This window comes from Adiantum capillus-veneris, chromosome 7 (genome assembly GCF_014529385.1).
Source record: "Adiantum capillus-veneris isolate H3 chromosome 7, ASM1452938v2, whole genome shotgun sequence".
NCBI lineage: Eukaryota > Viridiplantae > Streptophyta > Polypodiopsida > Polypodiales > Pteridaceae > Adiantum > Adiantum capillus-veneris.
The window spans coordinates 161843777-161856698 of record NC_140937.1 but is presented as its reverse complement, the minus strand read 5'-3'; the positions used below and the strand labels follow the sequence as shown (position 1 = coordinate 161856698).

Sequence of the window (12922 nt, the reverse complement as noted above, 5' to 3'; positions counted from 1 at the left end):
TCGAGGCCCAATTCGAGTGATACCATTGGACTACCATCACCATTGGAGGAATATTGTCTCTCCAAGCAAGTCTCCACCATGCAAGAGCTTATGGACCATGCTGCGGACGGCTACAAACTCATGAAGGGAAAGTTGTAGTTTACCACAGAAGAACCTCCGACCACTAACCACAACTCTCAACAACAACGAACAAATTCTCGGGAGTCTCGTGACACCCAACCTCAAAGGCCTCGTGTGACACAATGCCAACGAGAAACCCTTTTACAAGAAGGCCGATGCTTTGGATGTTTCCAAACATGACATACATTTACTACATGTCCTGAGCGAGCCTCGACGTCTTCATAACAACCTTCTAGACCTGCTATTGGACTAGTCCCTGATATCTATGGCATACGCCTTGAAAGTACAAATGAATTGTGTCGAGCATATGGCAAAGTCAACGGCTTCAAAGCCCTTATTTTCTTTGACCCCGAAGCTACAGAGAACTTCATCTATCCAGAATTCTTGAAGCAGATGCACTTTGATTATGATGCAGAGGGTGGACAAATTGAAGCTTAGCTAGCCCTGGGACAAACTCAAAAAGTGGTACCGCTCATTTGTGCTCTTGTAGTGACTATCCAAGATTATCATGGAAAAGCCGGTTTCCACATTATGAAGTTGGGCAATTGCGATGTTCTTTGGGCATGCCCTGACACGACAAGAATGATGCGACTCTCCAGGTTCGAAACCGTAAAAGGGCAAGCCGCGTATCCTCAAAGTTCGGTTGTCCGAACAAAGCCCTGAAGGAACTCTCTAGTTGTTTTATAGTTAGATACTTTTGAATATTGTTTGAGAAAGTATTATTTGAAATTTGTTTGAAATGGATGCTATCTGTTTTTAACCTGTCTTGGTGCCTGTTTGATTAGTTTGACTCTGGTTTTAATATTGGTTTCAATGATTGGTGATTTTACTCTCGGGTGGAGTAGTGAGAAATGTTGTTTGGTATTGTTTGAACCTCGGAACGACGCAAACGGGATGTCTGGGGAGCGTTTTGTTGTATGCTTGAAAACCTCGGAACGACGCAGACGAGATGTTTGGGGAGCGTTTCGTTGTATGCTAGAAAACCTCCAAACAACGCAGACGGGATGTCTACGGAGCGTTTGGTTGTATGCTTGAACCTCCAAGCGACGCAGGCTGCGGTTTGGGGAGCGTTTGGTTGTACATGTCCTCTGAACTTATGGTTCGGACCTTTTTAGGTTATTTGCGGGAGGAGCGACAAGGTAGTCGTTGAGTAGCTTCATACAACAGATTGTTTGTTTCGTGGGAGTGCTCAACGGCGTTTGTTGTGTCTGTAACATGCATATGTGAGCATTTGTGTTGCATTGTGATGTGCCAATCATGAATATTCCTAATTGGATGAGATTGCCTAAGTTTGTAATTGTAGTGAATCAAGACACCTGTGGAAGATCAGTGCGGTCTGGGTGTGATGGCGAATTTTACTACGTTGGAATATCAAGAGTTCCGATTTGGACGAAAGGAGAAGCCAACTCCTTGATCAAAAGAGCCGAAAAGAGAAGCAAACTCCTTAACAAAAAAAACTGCAAAAATGATTGTCGCTCGGAATGACCCTCGGAATTTTTTTTGAGCTAACGCCGTAATCGCGGACGATTACCTTTTTTCAAGAAGGGGGAATGTCACAGACTGCTGACGTGTCAAGTCACTGAAGAACAGAGCCAACCTTCAGATCACGGCCGAGGGGCCTAAACTCTAAGAAGAACAAGCAACAGCAAAAGAAGAAGTCCTGCCAACTTATGGGAGCCCGTCCGATGGGGCCCAAGCGACATAAAAGGAATGAAAATAAAGCAGGACCCACACACACACAAAAAAAAAGACTTGCGTAGAAATTGATGACGTGGCAGTACGGACATCCCCGATTTTGTGCTGACTATTGACGTCGCAGCCTGTACGGATTTCGTGATTTGCGTTGGCTGATTTTCAGCACCAACTTTTGGGCCAATTGCTTTTGTGTTTAAAGCTTTTCACTGTAACTACTTTTGGGCCTAGGGCCTTTAAATATGAGGCTAGGGCTCATTCTCTGGCACTCTTATGGGAGAGGGTGCAGAGCGTAGAGTACCGGCTTGTACTGTGTTGATGGAATATAAAGAAATACCGAAAGGGGCGCCAAGGTTTGGGGCCAATACTCTCTGGAGTTGAATTCCGCCACTCCATGTCGCGTGTCGTCTCTCTCTTTCAGTTTAGTTGTCATTGAAGTGCTGAAAGTTTGTTCAGTCTGTTCTTTTCTATTGGCACGTGGTGCCCGTCTTGTGACAGAACACTCCCCAATACCTACACCTAGCAGACACTGATTGTGCTCATGTGCAATAAGAGGGTATGCAACTACTCTAGAGTGCCTTGACATGCATGTCCTGCATACAGGCCGACAAGGGTGCCATAACATTTTCTACACTGTCCTAAACCTTAGAAATAGGAGCTACAGCCTGTCCACGCGCACATTGGGTTAGATGTGCACGTGACACACTATCTGCTGGGGGCTGATTTTTTTGTCCAAATAGATCATCAAACCTTGCGATACTTTCTCACATAAGCCAAGTTGTTGGAGAAACACATGCGATGGGCAAACATCTTGTCGATGTTCCATTTTGAGATTGTGCATGTAGAAGGGAAAAGGAACGTAGTGGCTGATGCATTGTGGCAAAAGCCCCAAATTTGACCAGTGTCAACACTGTACGGTCATGAACTAGATGAAATGAAGACAGAATATGCTAAAGATACATGTTTTGCAAGAATTCATGATCAACTTGTTGATGGGCAATATCATGAAAAACACTTTACGCTTAAGAGTGACTTTCTCATGATGCATGGAAAGTTATGTGTTACTAAACAGTTGCCGCCAAAGGTTATGGAAGGTCATGCTCAACCTTATGTTGGGCATCCTGGAATTGATGTGACAGTGAAAGCGGTTGAGGCATTTCTTATTGGCTAGCCTGACGCCAAGATGTTGACACATTTGTAAGATCATGCTGAATATGCCAAAAAGTCAAATTTGATAGGCAAAAGCAACCAAGATTGTTGCAGCCATTGCCGATTCCTAATAGGCCATGGGAAAGTAGAGCGATGGACTTTATCTTTGATCTTCCAACAAAGCAAACAGGTAATGATGGGGATTTGGACTATCATTTGTAGGTTCAACAAGCGGGCTCATTTTATTCCTTTTCGGAAGAAGATAAAGCCAGAACATTATGGTTAAGATGTTTATGAGCAATATGTTTAATCATCACGGGATGCCTCAATCAATCGTCACTGACAGGGATCCACATATGACGAGTCTTTTCTACAAGGCATTGTTTGAGAACATAGGCACAATGCAAAGTTTGCATTTTTGTTTCGTCTGTAACAGACTTGGACACTCCAAGTCAAGAATCAATCGCGACAGCACCAAATAACCACTTCAAAACAATTCACAGATCACAATAGATTTGCACTGGCCCGACGGAGTTCCGTGCCTAGAGATATTGGCCCCAAAGACTGGTGCCCCTCTCGGTATTTCTTTATGTATTAAATCAATGTCAAAGTACAAAGAGCGGTTAGGGTTTCACTCTCAGACTCTGCGTCCAGATGCTCTAAGAAGTGAGGTCCTCACCGCGTATATAATGATTACAAGGGATGCCCAAAAGCAGAGCCCGAAAAAGCTTCTAGTTCAAAAGCAATCTCTCTCTCTCTCTCTCTTTCAAGAGAGAGCCAAAAATAAAGCAAATCAAGTCTCTCTCTCTCTCTCTCTCTCTCTCTCTCTCTCTCTCTCTCTCTCTCTCTCTCTCTCCAATTCCTTGCGTGCCAAAATCGACAAAAAAAAAAACGTCGCTTGCTATTTTTTTTTAGTCTCCGCAAATTCCGGGACTTCCGTAAACTGCTGCCACGTGGCACATGCAGGGTTTCTAGCCACTTAGGGTTTCAGCCTGCAGTTAGGGTTAGGGTTTCCAAAAATTAGGGTTTCTGGCAAAAATCAGGGTTTGCAAGATTTTTAGGGTTTCTGGCAGAATTTAGGGTTTCTACTGTCGGTAGCCACATCATCACTTTGTGACATACCCCCTTCTTGAAAGCATTGTAATCGACCGAGATTACGCCTGCAAAACCGATTGAAGCCATAAACCCTCTTAGCAGACACTGATTGTTAGTACCTACGTACTAGGAACACACATCTAGCACATGTACCAATCGACAGTCACATCACATGACATCACAGGACATCACTAGACATCACAGGACACCACATGACATTGAACATTCATTCGGATCTTAGACCATGATTTATTGGCAATGTAGCTAGCAATTGCATCTAGATCCAATTGGGGCCTCATCGATGTCCAATTGACTAACCCCTATTGCAACCATGTCTAGTCGAGATCAATCAGACCAAAATGCTGCAGTTATTTCGACTACCGGTTCCTGCACTTAAAAGAAGTCAAGAACAAATCAGTATTATAATCAGGAATTCCATTTCATTAAAGTCATACAGCAGAATACTGTTAGCTTTTAGTATCCCTGAACTCGTAAATCTGGGGTCTCTGTCGGAGACAATCGTCTCAGGCATGCCATGTAATCTGAAGATCTGGGCCACAAACAGTCTCGAAGATGTGCGTATCTGGCTAATAGCACACCATATCCCATGAGACAAGTGGGTGTCCATTTATCTGGGCCTCGTCACAAAACCGTCCGTCGTAAGCTGGAGAAGATGCTCTCTGTAGAAAGCCATCTTCGTGCCCAGCTAGTGTGCTGGCTGTACCCATGTCCTCCTGGTGTCTAGCTGCTGGCGGATGAGCCTGGTGGTCTCGGACTGTGTAAGAGTCAGAGAGGGTGCATCTAGTGAGTACCGGAAGGGGGGCAATCTGTCTATACTGAACCCATGTGCCTAGAACCATGACATCATCTCCCAATACCAACATGCTGTGTCTCCCTGTCTGGCTAATTGTCGAGAGGACTCAAGTGCAAGGTGGGCGTATTTGTCTTTGGGAAGTTCCCACAAGTCATGTATGAAGGAAACAGATCTGGTGAGCGCCTTAACTACTAGTGGGGGAGCAGCTAGCTCTGCTCGGATAATGGCACGTGGTACTGAAGCCTTGGCTCTAATGAGCAGAGAGAGAGAGAGAGAGAGAGAGAGAGAGAGAGAGAGAGAGAGAGAGAGAGAGAGAGAGAGAGAGAGAGAGAGAGAGAGAGAGAGAGAGAGAGAGAGAGAGAGAGAGAGAGAGAGAGAGAGAGAGAGAGAGAGAGAGAGAGAGAGAGAGAGAGAGAGACGACATGGCCTGGCGGAGATTTTGGAGCCAAGACGTAGTATTTCTTTATTTCGCAAAGTACAACTCATGAGGGTCTAACTCTCTTCGAGACTCTGTGTCTAGATGCTCCCGAAAGAGTGATCCCAAAGGCACTTATAAACGTACAAAGGTTGCGCAAAAGCAGAGTGTGAAAAGCTCTCATCCAAAAGCACTTGCAACCAAAAGCAAATTGCCCTCAATCTGTGTTCTCTCTTCTTCTCATTCCATTGTGAAATTAACAGGTAATTGAATTAGTATCGCCCTCTACTGTGTTCTGGTGGGTTTCACTAGTACAAGCCGATGTTAGTACGATACGAAATAAACTTAGTCAAATCGAGTACGACGCGTACAATGAAGAGAGATTTTAGAAAAGAGCTTAGGATAGGAAAGTTGAAAGGCCCAAATGGCATCTTTGCAGCACATGAGGCTCGAACTTTGGCCCTACAACGTGAGAATACTGGCCTAAAGGACCAAAATTCTCCCAGAGGGTCTAACTCTCTTTGAGACTGTGTGTCTAGATGCTCCCAAAAGAGTGATCCCAAAGGCACTTATAAACGTACAAAGGTTGCTCAAAAGCAGAGCGTGAAAAGCTCTCATCGAAAAGCACTTGCAACCAAAAGCAAACTGCCCTCAATCTGTGTTCTCTCTTCTTCTCATTCCATTGTGAAATTAACAGGTAATTGAATTAGTATCGCCCTCTACTGTGTATTGGTGGGTTTCACTATTACAAGCCGATGTTAGTACGATACGAAATAAACTTAGCCGAATCGAGTACGGCGTGTACAATGAAGAGAGATTTTAGAAAAGAGCTTATGATAGGAAAGTTGAAAGGCCCAAATGGCATCTTTGCAGCACATGAGGCTCGATCTTTGGCCCTACACCCATGGGCCACGTGAGAATACTGGCCTAAAGGACCAAAATTCTCCCAAAACAACAGCTGGTCAGTGCACAGTCAAATGGATTGGACGCCTAGCATACTAGTTTGGATGTTCCTACGGGACTAGATGGGTTGGGACACAAGGATCGGTCTGTCGACCCTGGGGATAAATATAGCATCTGATTCCAGGCTTCCTCAATGCATTCATTCCGAATGTCCATCAAAACCTTGTGTTAGGGGTGGTACTTTTTTGACAGCTTGTGAGAATTGTCCCTTCAATGGTCCCGACACATCGTGCTATTGAATGAATCCCAGCTGGATGAGACAATATCAAATTGCAAATGTACAACTAGGATGGTGGCTTGGCAACTTCGTGCCACTCTGGACACCAACATTACCCTCTTCAGCAGATTATTATATTATAGGGCTGGGATTTCTACTTGGCAACAATGTGCCATACTAGACACTAAAATCACCACCCTCTTGTTTCATTTGATAGATATCCAAGTGACTTCACAACAGAGCCAAGGGTCAGTGAGTTCACCGGTGCTTGAGCAAACTAATCTTTGGTCATTACCAAGTATCCACTGGCAAGGAAAATTGAAATTTTATATTGCAACAAGCTGTCACATAACTCTATAGAGCAATAGAATTTGTGCAGATTCCTTTTATGTAAACCAGTGAAACGTGGTTGGAGTCCAATCTGCCACTTTCTCCTTAATCTATCTGCTAGCATCTATTGCTGTAGACCCAATTGTTTTTTATCAACTGGTAGCATCTATTGCTGTAGACCCAATTGTTTTTTATCAGCTGGCTCAACTCTTCCACAAACCTGGCAAATATGTCAGTGGTCACTTGAGAGGTCTCACCCTTTTGGTCAATTTTCTACCCCATAAGGCTCTGTTTTCTGATTGATCAAAAGTAGTCAACTGCTCTATATATTTATGCCAGATGGGGCGAGCCTGCTAAGGTAATTCTGGTGATGGCATTTGGTTTTTTGTTTCTGGCATTTTAGTCGTACTTGCTTTTAAACCTCTTTCGTAAATTGTGGCCGCTGTCCTGAGCTGATAGTGCTGGGTTATCTTGATTGGTTGCATTTAAACCCCTGAGTGACATTCCTGAAATTGAACAGTTGACAGATTTTGGACTTTCCAAAGTGGGTCTTATTAACAGCACAGATGACTTGTCTGGTCCCACAAGTGGTGGTGTATTAATGGAGGAAAACATGTTCGAAAATTGTCTAGAACATGGTATGCAGAGGGAATATCGAAAGGAACGGTCAGCTGTAGGAACGCCTGACTATTTGGCACCTGAGATTCTATTGGGAACTGAACACGGTATGGCAATTGTATTGTTTATTACTCTTCATATACAAATTGAGTGGGATATATGAAGGCATTCTTGTTTTTCCTTGGGCAGGCTCCAAGTGGTGGCTATTTTTAAGAGGTTTTTGCTGATGTCTATACTTGATGCTTTTCCAGGCTATACAGCTGATTGGTGGTCCGTTGGGGTGATCCTTTTCGAGTTCATCACTGGTTTGCCGCCTTTCAATGCAGAGCATCCCCAGGTGCAAATGTCACTGCTATCCAGGAAAATAATCTCTGATTTTCAGTAAAGATAAGATTGCAAGAAATATTTTGTCTAGTTTCGTATGTTACAACAAAGCTGAGCTGATTGCTGGACACTAGCTTGTTGTGGTCAAATTCTATTTTGCAGAAGATGATGTTTTGGAAGTCGGAACTTGCCCGCTAAGATTTTCAGCCTCGTGATTTGCAGATAATCTTTGACAACATACTCAATCGGAAAATTCCCTGGCCTCGCGTACCGGAGGATATGTCTGAGGATGCTAAGGACTTGATTGACAAGTAAGGATTTGATTTAAATATTCTAGTTTATTAAAGAATTTTTGAGTTGTGCAGGGAGAGTGTAAGCTCTACTAGATCATAAGGGCTGAGGGAGAAGATGAAAGGATATGTAAACTCGCTTTCCATCAGGTCACGATAGTTTTTTTTGAGGTCACTGAGCCCCCCAACGTCATGTTGTGTATGGAGACTTCATCACCTGTAGGCCACCGAATTGTCAAGCCATTCCCTGCATTCTCTGTGGCTATGCCATGTGCAGATATGCTCTGATTGGTCCTGGAATGGAGGAATGCGTGCTTCAGATCGAGAACTGGTTCCCTACATTTCATATATTTGGGAATGTTCATCGCGTTTCGGAAGGAGTTCGCTGGTGTAAACACAGATGTCAGAGAGGGAATCTATTTCCCTTTTCTATGAAATTTCTATGTTATTTTTAGAACACTATGTTGGTGTCAGAAAAGGTTGCATTAAATCCCCTTGTTGGTGTTGGTATATGCATCATTTACATTGATCGCCGTCTTCTCCACACTACAATACAATTTAATGACCACGAGTTGTTTTAAGTGGTTAGTGATTATCAAAGCTCTCTTAGTAATAGCCGCTGGTAAAATATGCATTGAAATAAGGCTTTTCCCAAGGTGCAAGTTGTGAAATTGGCAGCTAGATAATTTCATAGTGGTCCATGTCACAGAAACGGAAGTGTGCACTTAATACTTTAAAGTTAATTTACTATTTCACGTAGGATTCTACACGATATGAAAATTGAGAGAGAAATGCAGAAACATGACACAACACTAGGGACCAGAAGATGGGCTGGACCCCCCCCCCCCCCCCCCCCCCGGGCCGGCCCCCCGCCCCTTGAAGGAGTTTTGTATCACTTTTTGAACTGTTAGAAGCACAAGAACCCAAAACTATATTCACTGTTCATGTCCCAAATGATGCATAAAAATGCATGGTTTTGTAAGCCTATTGGCTGAAATTCATTATACTTGTAGCCGAGACTGGCTATGTCCGCTTCATACTGGAATTTCTTGTGCGAGAGAAGCTTCTACTGTTATCTGCTTGCGTAGAGGGTATCCACTGTTGCTCGACTTCGTCAGAGTGTTGAGATCTGTGTGGGCAGCCAGTAATGCGCTTGTTTGACTGCGTCTATTCCCCACAGGGGCTCACACAAGCTCTATGGGCTGCCCTACACCCTCCCCGCATGCTTCGTAGCCTCTATGCGCGCTTGTCGGACAGGAGCATAACAAATCGTTCAAGAGGGAGAGAGTGGGTTGAACTGAGAGCGGAGAGAGGACGCTGTGTGTGTGCGTGTAGACTCCTGCAAAGACCCCAAAACTAGTAGTGCTACCACTTATAAAGGTTTGAGCTTGAGAGAGAGACAAAATTGCTTGCAACGCTGGCCTTTCCAAATTTCTATGCTAGTTGGTTTAGATTTCAAGTCTTATTTTTAATGTTAAATCTTTTGACCGCTTTCATATTGACACGGCCACTCATTTTAAAGGTTTTAAACCTTAAAATTAAAAAACGAGCGTTAAAACTTGGGTTTTTTGCCAATCTAGAGTATTAACAACTTGGCCGATTTCATGTTTGTCCCGACTCAGTCTTCTGGTTCCCGCCGGGACATATTTCCACCGTGTCCAACCGGCCACTTTCTTGGGCGGCCACCACAAAACTATTAAATTATAGCTTTTCTGAGCGAACTAGGGACACCATCTTATTCATGTGCTTGTTCTGAACTATTGTGCATTGTGTCCAACTACTGATCTACTTATCATACTATCCAGACATAGATAAATTTCCAGACGACACATTGCACCTGAACATTTACCCGTTCATAATTGATTAGTACCAATAAATTCATAAATTTATTCTATGTGCACAAAATCATTCTTATTTATCTGTAGCCGTAGCTTAGAAATATTACAATCTAAGGGTTTTAGACTGTCTATTTAACCAGTATCAGCATGATGTGAGTACGTTTGTTGCTATTGCATTTGGGTGTGCGTCGAAACTTATTTGCAAACAAGCAATAAGGCCAGTTGATCTTCGTATCCTAACTCGCTGTTGCGGTTACACCTCGCGCACGCCATCGTTGCCTCCCTTTGCTCTCCCTCGCGCACACCCTGACCCTGCTAGCCCGTCTCATCTCCTCCGTTGCGGGTTGCCTTGTGCTGCCCGCCCAGCTTGCTGCGCGCTGCCTTAAACTGCCCGCTAAGCCTACTGCCCGCCCGAAACATACTCCCTCCTTGCGTTGTTCGCAAAACCAACCCCCCCCCCCCCCCCCCACCCAAAAAAAAACAAAAACCTCCCTTTGCGTGCTCTCCGTCGGTGTTGCTTCTTCCTAGCGGCATTAGCTGGCACAAGACGGGCACCACGTGCCAATAGAAAAGAACAGACTGAATAGACTTTTAGCACTTCAATAACAACTGAACTAAAAGAGAGAGACGACAAGCGACACTGAGTGGCGGAATTCCACCTTAGAGAGTATTGGCCCCAAACCTTGGCGCCCCTTTCGGTATTTCTTTATATTCCATCAACACAGTACAAACCGATACTCCAGACTCTACACCTTCTCTAGGAAGCAGGCCAGAGAATGAGCCCTAACCTCATATTTAAAGGCCCTTGGCCTAAAAAGCAGTTTACAGTAAAAAGCCTTCAACTTAAAAGCATCTGGTCCAAAAGCAAAGCCAAAAAGCTGGCAGAGTAAATCACGGAAATCCGTACAGCCTGCCACGTCATCAGCCAGTGCAATTTTCCAAAATCTCCCTTCTGCCCTTAGGTTTAGGGTTAGGGTTTTTGCACTTTTAGGGTTTTTGGCAACAGAATTAGGCTTTGTAGGTTTTAGGGTTAGGTTTTCCAGAATTAGGGTTTCAGTAGTTAGGGTTTTTGGTAGAAATTAGGGTTAGGGTTTCTGCTCTTGGCAGTCACGTCATCACTTTGTGAGAGTTTAGGCCTCTCGGCCACATCTGTAAATTGGCTCCATTCTTTAGGCCTTGACATGTCAGCAGTTTGTTACATCTCTCCTTCGTGAAAGAGAGTAATCGTCCACGATTACAGCATATTTGCAAAACAACTCAAGTTAGCTTAAATTTTTTTTCGAGGGACATTCCGAGGGACAATCTGTTTGCTCATTCTATTCAGGATAGCTTCTCCTTTTTGCTCTTTTGATCAAGGAGTTAGCTTCTCCTTTCGGCTGTTTTGATCAAGGAGTTAGCTTCTCCTTTTTGCTCTTTTGATCAAGGAGTTAGCTTTTCCTTTCGTCCAGATCGGAACTCTTGATATTCCGACGTAGTAAAATTAGCCATCACACCCAGACCGTATTGATCTTTCATGGGTTTTTTGATGCACTAAAAAATTACATACCCAGGTAATCTCATCCAATTAGGAATATTCAGTAATTGGCACATCACAATGCAACACAAATGCTTAACATATGCATGTTACAAGACACACCAAACAGTGCCGTTGAGCACTCTCCCGAGACAAACGGTCTGCGGTATGAAGCTACTCAACGACTACCTCGTCATTCCCCACGCAAATAACCTAAAAAGGTCCGGGCCATGAGCTCAGAGGATTGTACAACCAAACGCTCCCCAGACCGCAGTCTGCGTCGCCTGGAGATTCAAGCATACAACCAAAGGCTCCCCAGGCATCGGCCTGCGTTGTTCGGAGGTTTTCTAGCATACGACGGAACGCTCCCCAGGCATCAGCTAGCGTCGTTCCGAGGTTTTCAGACATACAACGAAACGCTCTCCAAGCATCGGCCTACGTCGTTTCGAGGTTCAAACAATACCAAAAGAGTATTTCTCACTTCTCTACCCGGGAGTAAAATCACCAATCATTGAAACCGATATCAAACGAGAGTCAAACAATTCAAATCGGCACCAAAACAGGTTCAAAACAGATACCATCCATTTCAAACAAATTCCAAACAGGATCTCCAAACAAGATCAAACAGAACTTAAACATAAAAAGCAATCTCGACATTAGTTGAGCTCGAAAAGTCGATTGACTTTCCATCTTGAAACGTTCATAAAAAATTAGGGTTAGGTTCCTTCGATGAGGTCGTAGCCGAGCACAGCATGGTCCATCAGCTCTTGGACAGACAGTGTTTCTTTGGCGGTGATGGTAGTCCCAAGAGATAGCAATCACATTGAAACCTCCAAGGTTATCAAGTCGAGAAGAGACATCTATTGAGAGATGTCGAGAAATTTCAAGATATAATCTTCTCGGTTTTCCATGGAAAGCATTTCAGGATACCCCACTCTGCCAGAAGTTGCACTCCAAAGGAAGATGTCAATAACCATATAACTTCGGGCAAATTTTTTTTTTCTTGAAAGCTTGCCAACTACTTGGAGTATGCTGCTTGGTAGCTGTAGACATGAACATCTGCATGGCATTGCTTCTGAGAAAAACAGTGACTTGAAACAAATCTGGATCCTTCTCTTGGAAGTGATCTTAATTGTCTTATGCCCTGTAAGACATGAGCGGTGAAGACAGGAGCGCGCACGATGCCTCGATGCGCGATGAAGTAAGGGTGGGAGTGGCTATTAAGTTCGAGTTGGAGGGCGAAGATACCTCAAATAAAAGTCCAATACCTCTGTTTGCTCTTTTATAAGACCGGTATGCTTTCAGAAAAGCACACGCCTGATGCTCTGATACCACTATCATAAGACGGGCACCACGTGCCAATAGAAAAGAACAGATTGAATAGAATTTTAACACTTCAATAACAATTGAAGTGAAAGAGAGAGACGACACGTGACACGGAGTGGCGGAATTCCATCCCAGAGAGTATTGGTCCCAAACCTTGGTGCCCCTTTCGGTATTTCTTTATATTGCCTCAACACAGTACAAGCCGATACTCGAGACTT

The 12922-nt window shown here is 44.0% G+C and overlaps 1 protein-coding gene across 5 annotated transcripts in view; it reads left to right on the top strand.

The window, feature by feature from the left end:
* LOC147454958 (putative serine/threonine protein kinase IREH1) overlaps nt 1–12922 on the top strand; it is a 162025-nt gene that overhangs the window by 95948 nt on the left and 53155 nt on the right. For 3 of the 5 annotated variants that reach the window (XM_086516801.1, XM_086516800.1, XM_086516799.1), the window contains exons 10-12: nt 7316–7520; nt 7665–7750; nt 7960–8048. In XM_086516801.1, the coding sequence (XP_086372927.1) occupies nt 7316–7520; nt 7665–7750; nt 7960–8048 (380 nt within the window). Of the gene's footprint in view, nt 1–7315; nt 7521–7664; nt 7751–7959; nt 8049–12922 lie in introns of those variants that run through there. The other 2 variants (XM_086516803.1, XM_086516805.1) reach the window with 2 other exon arrangements.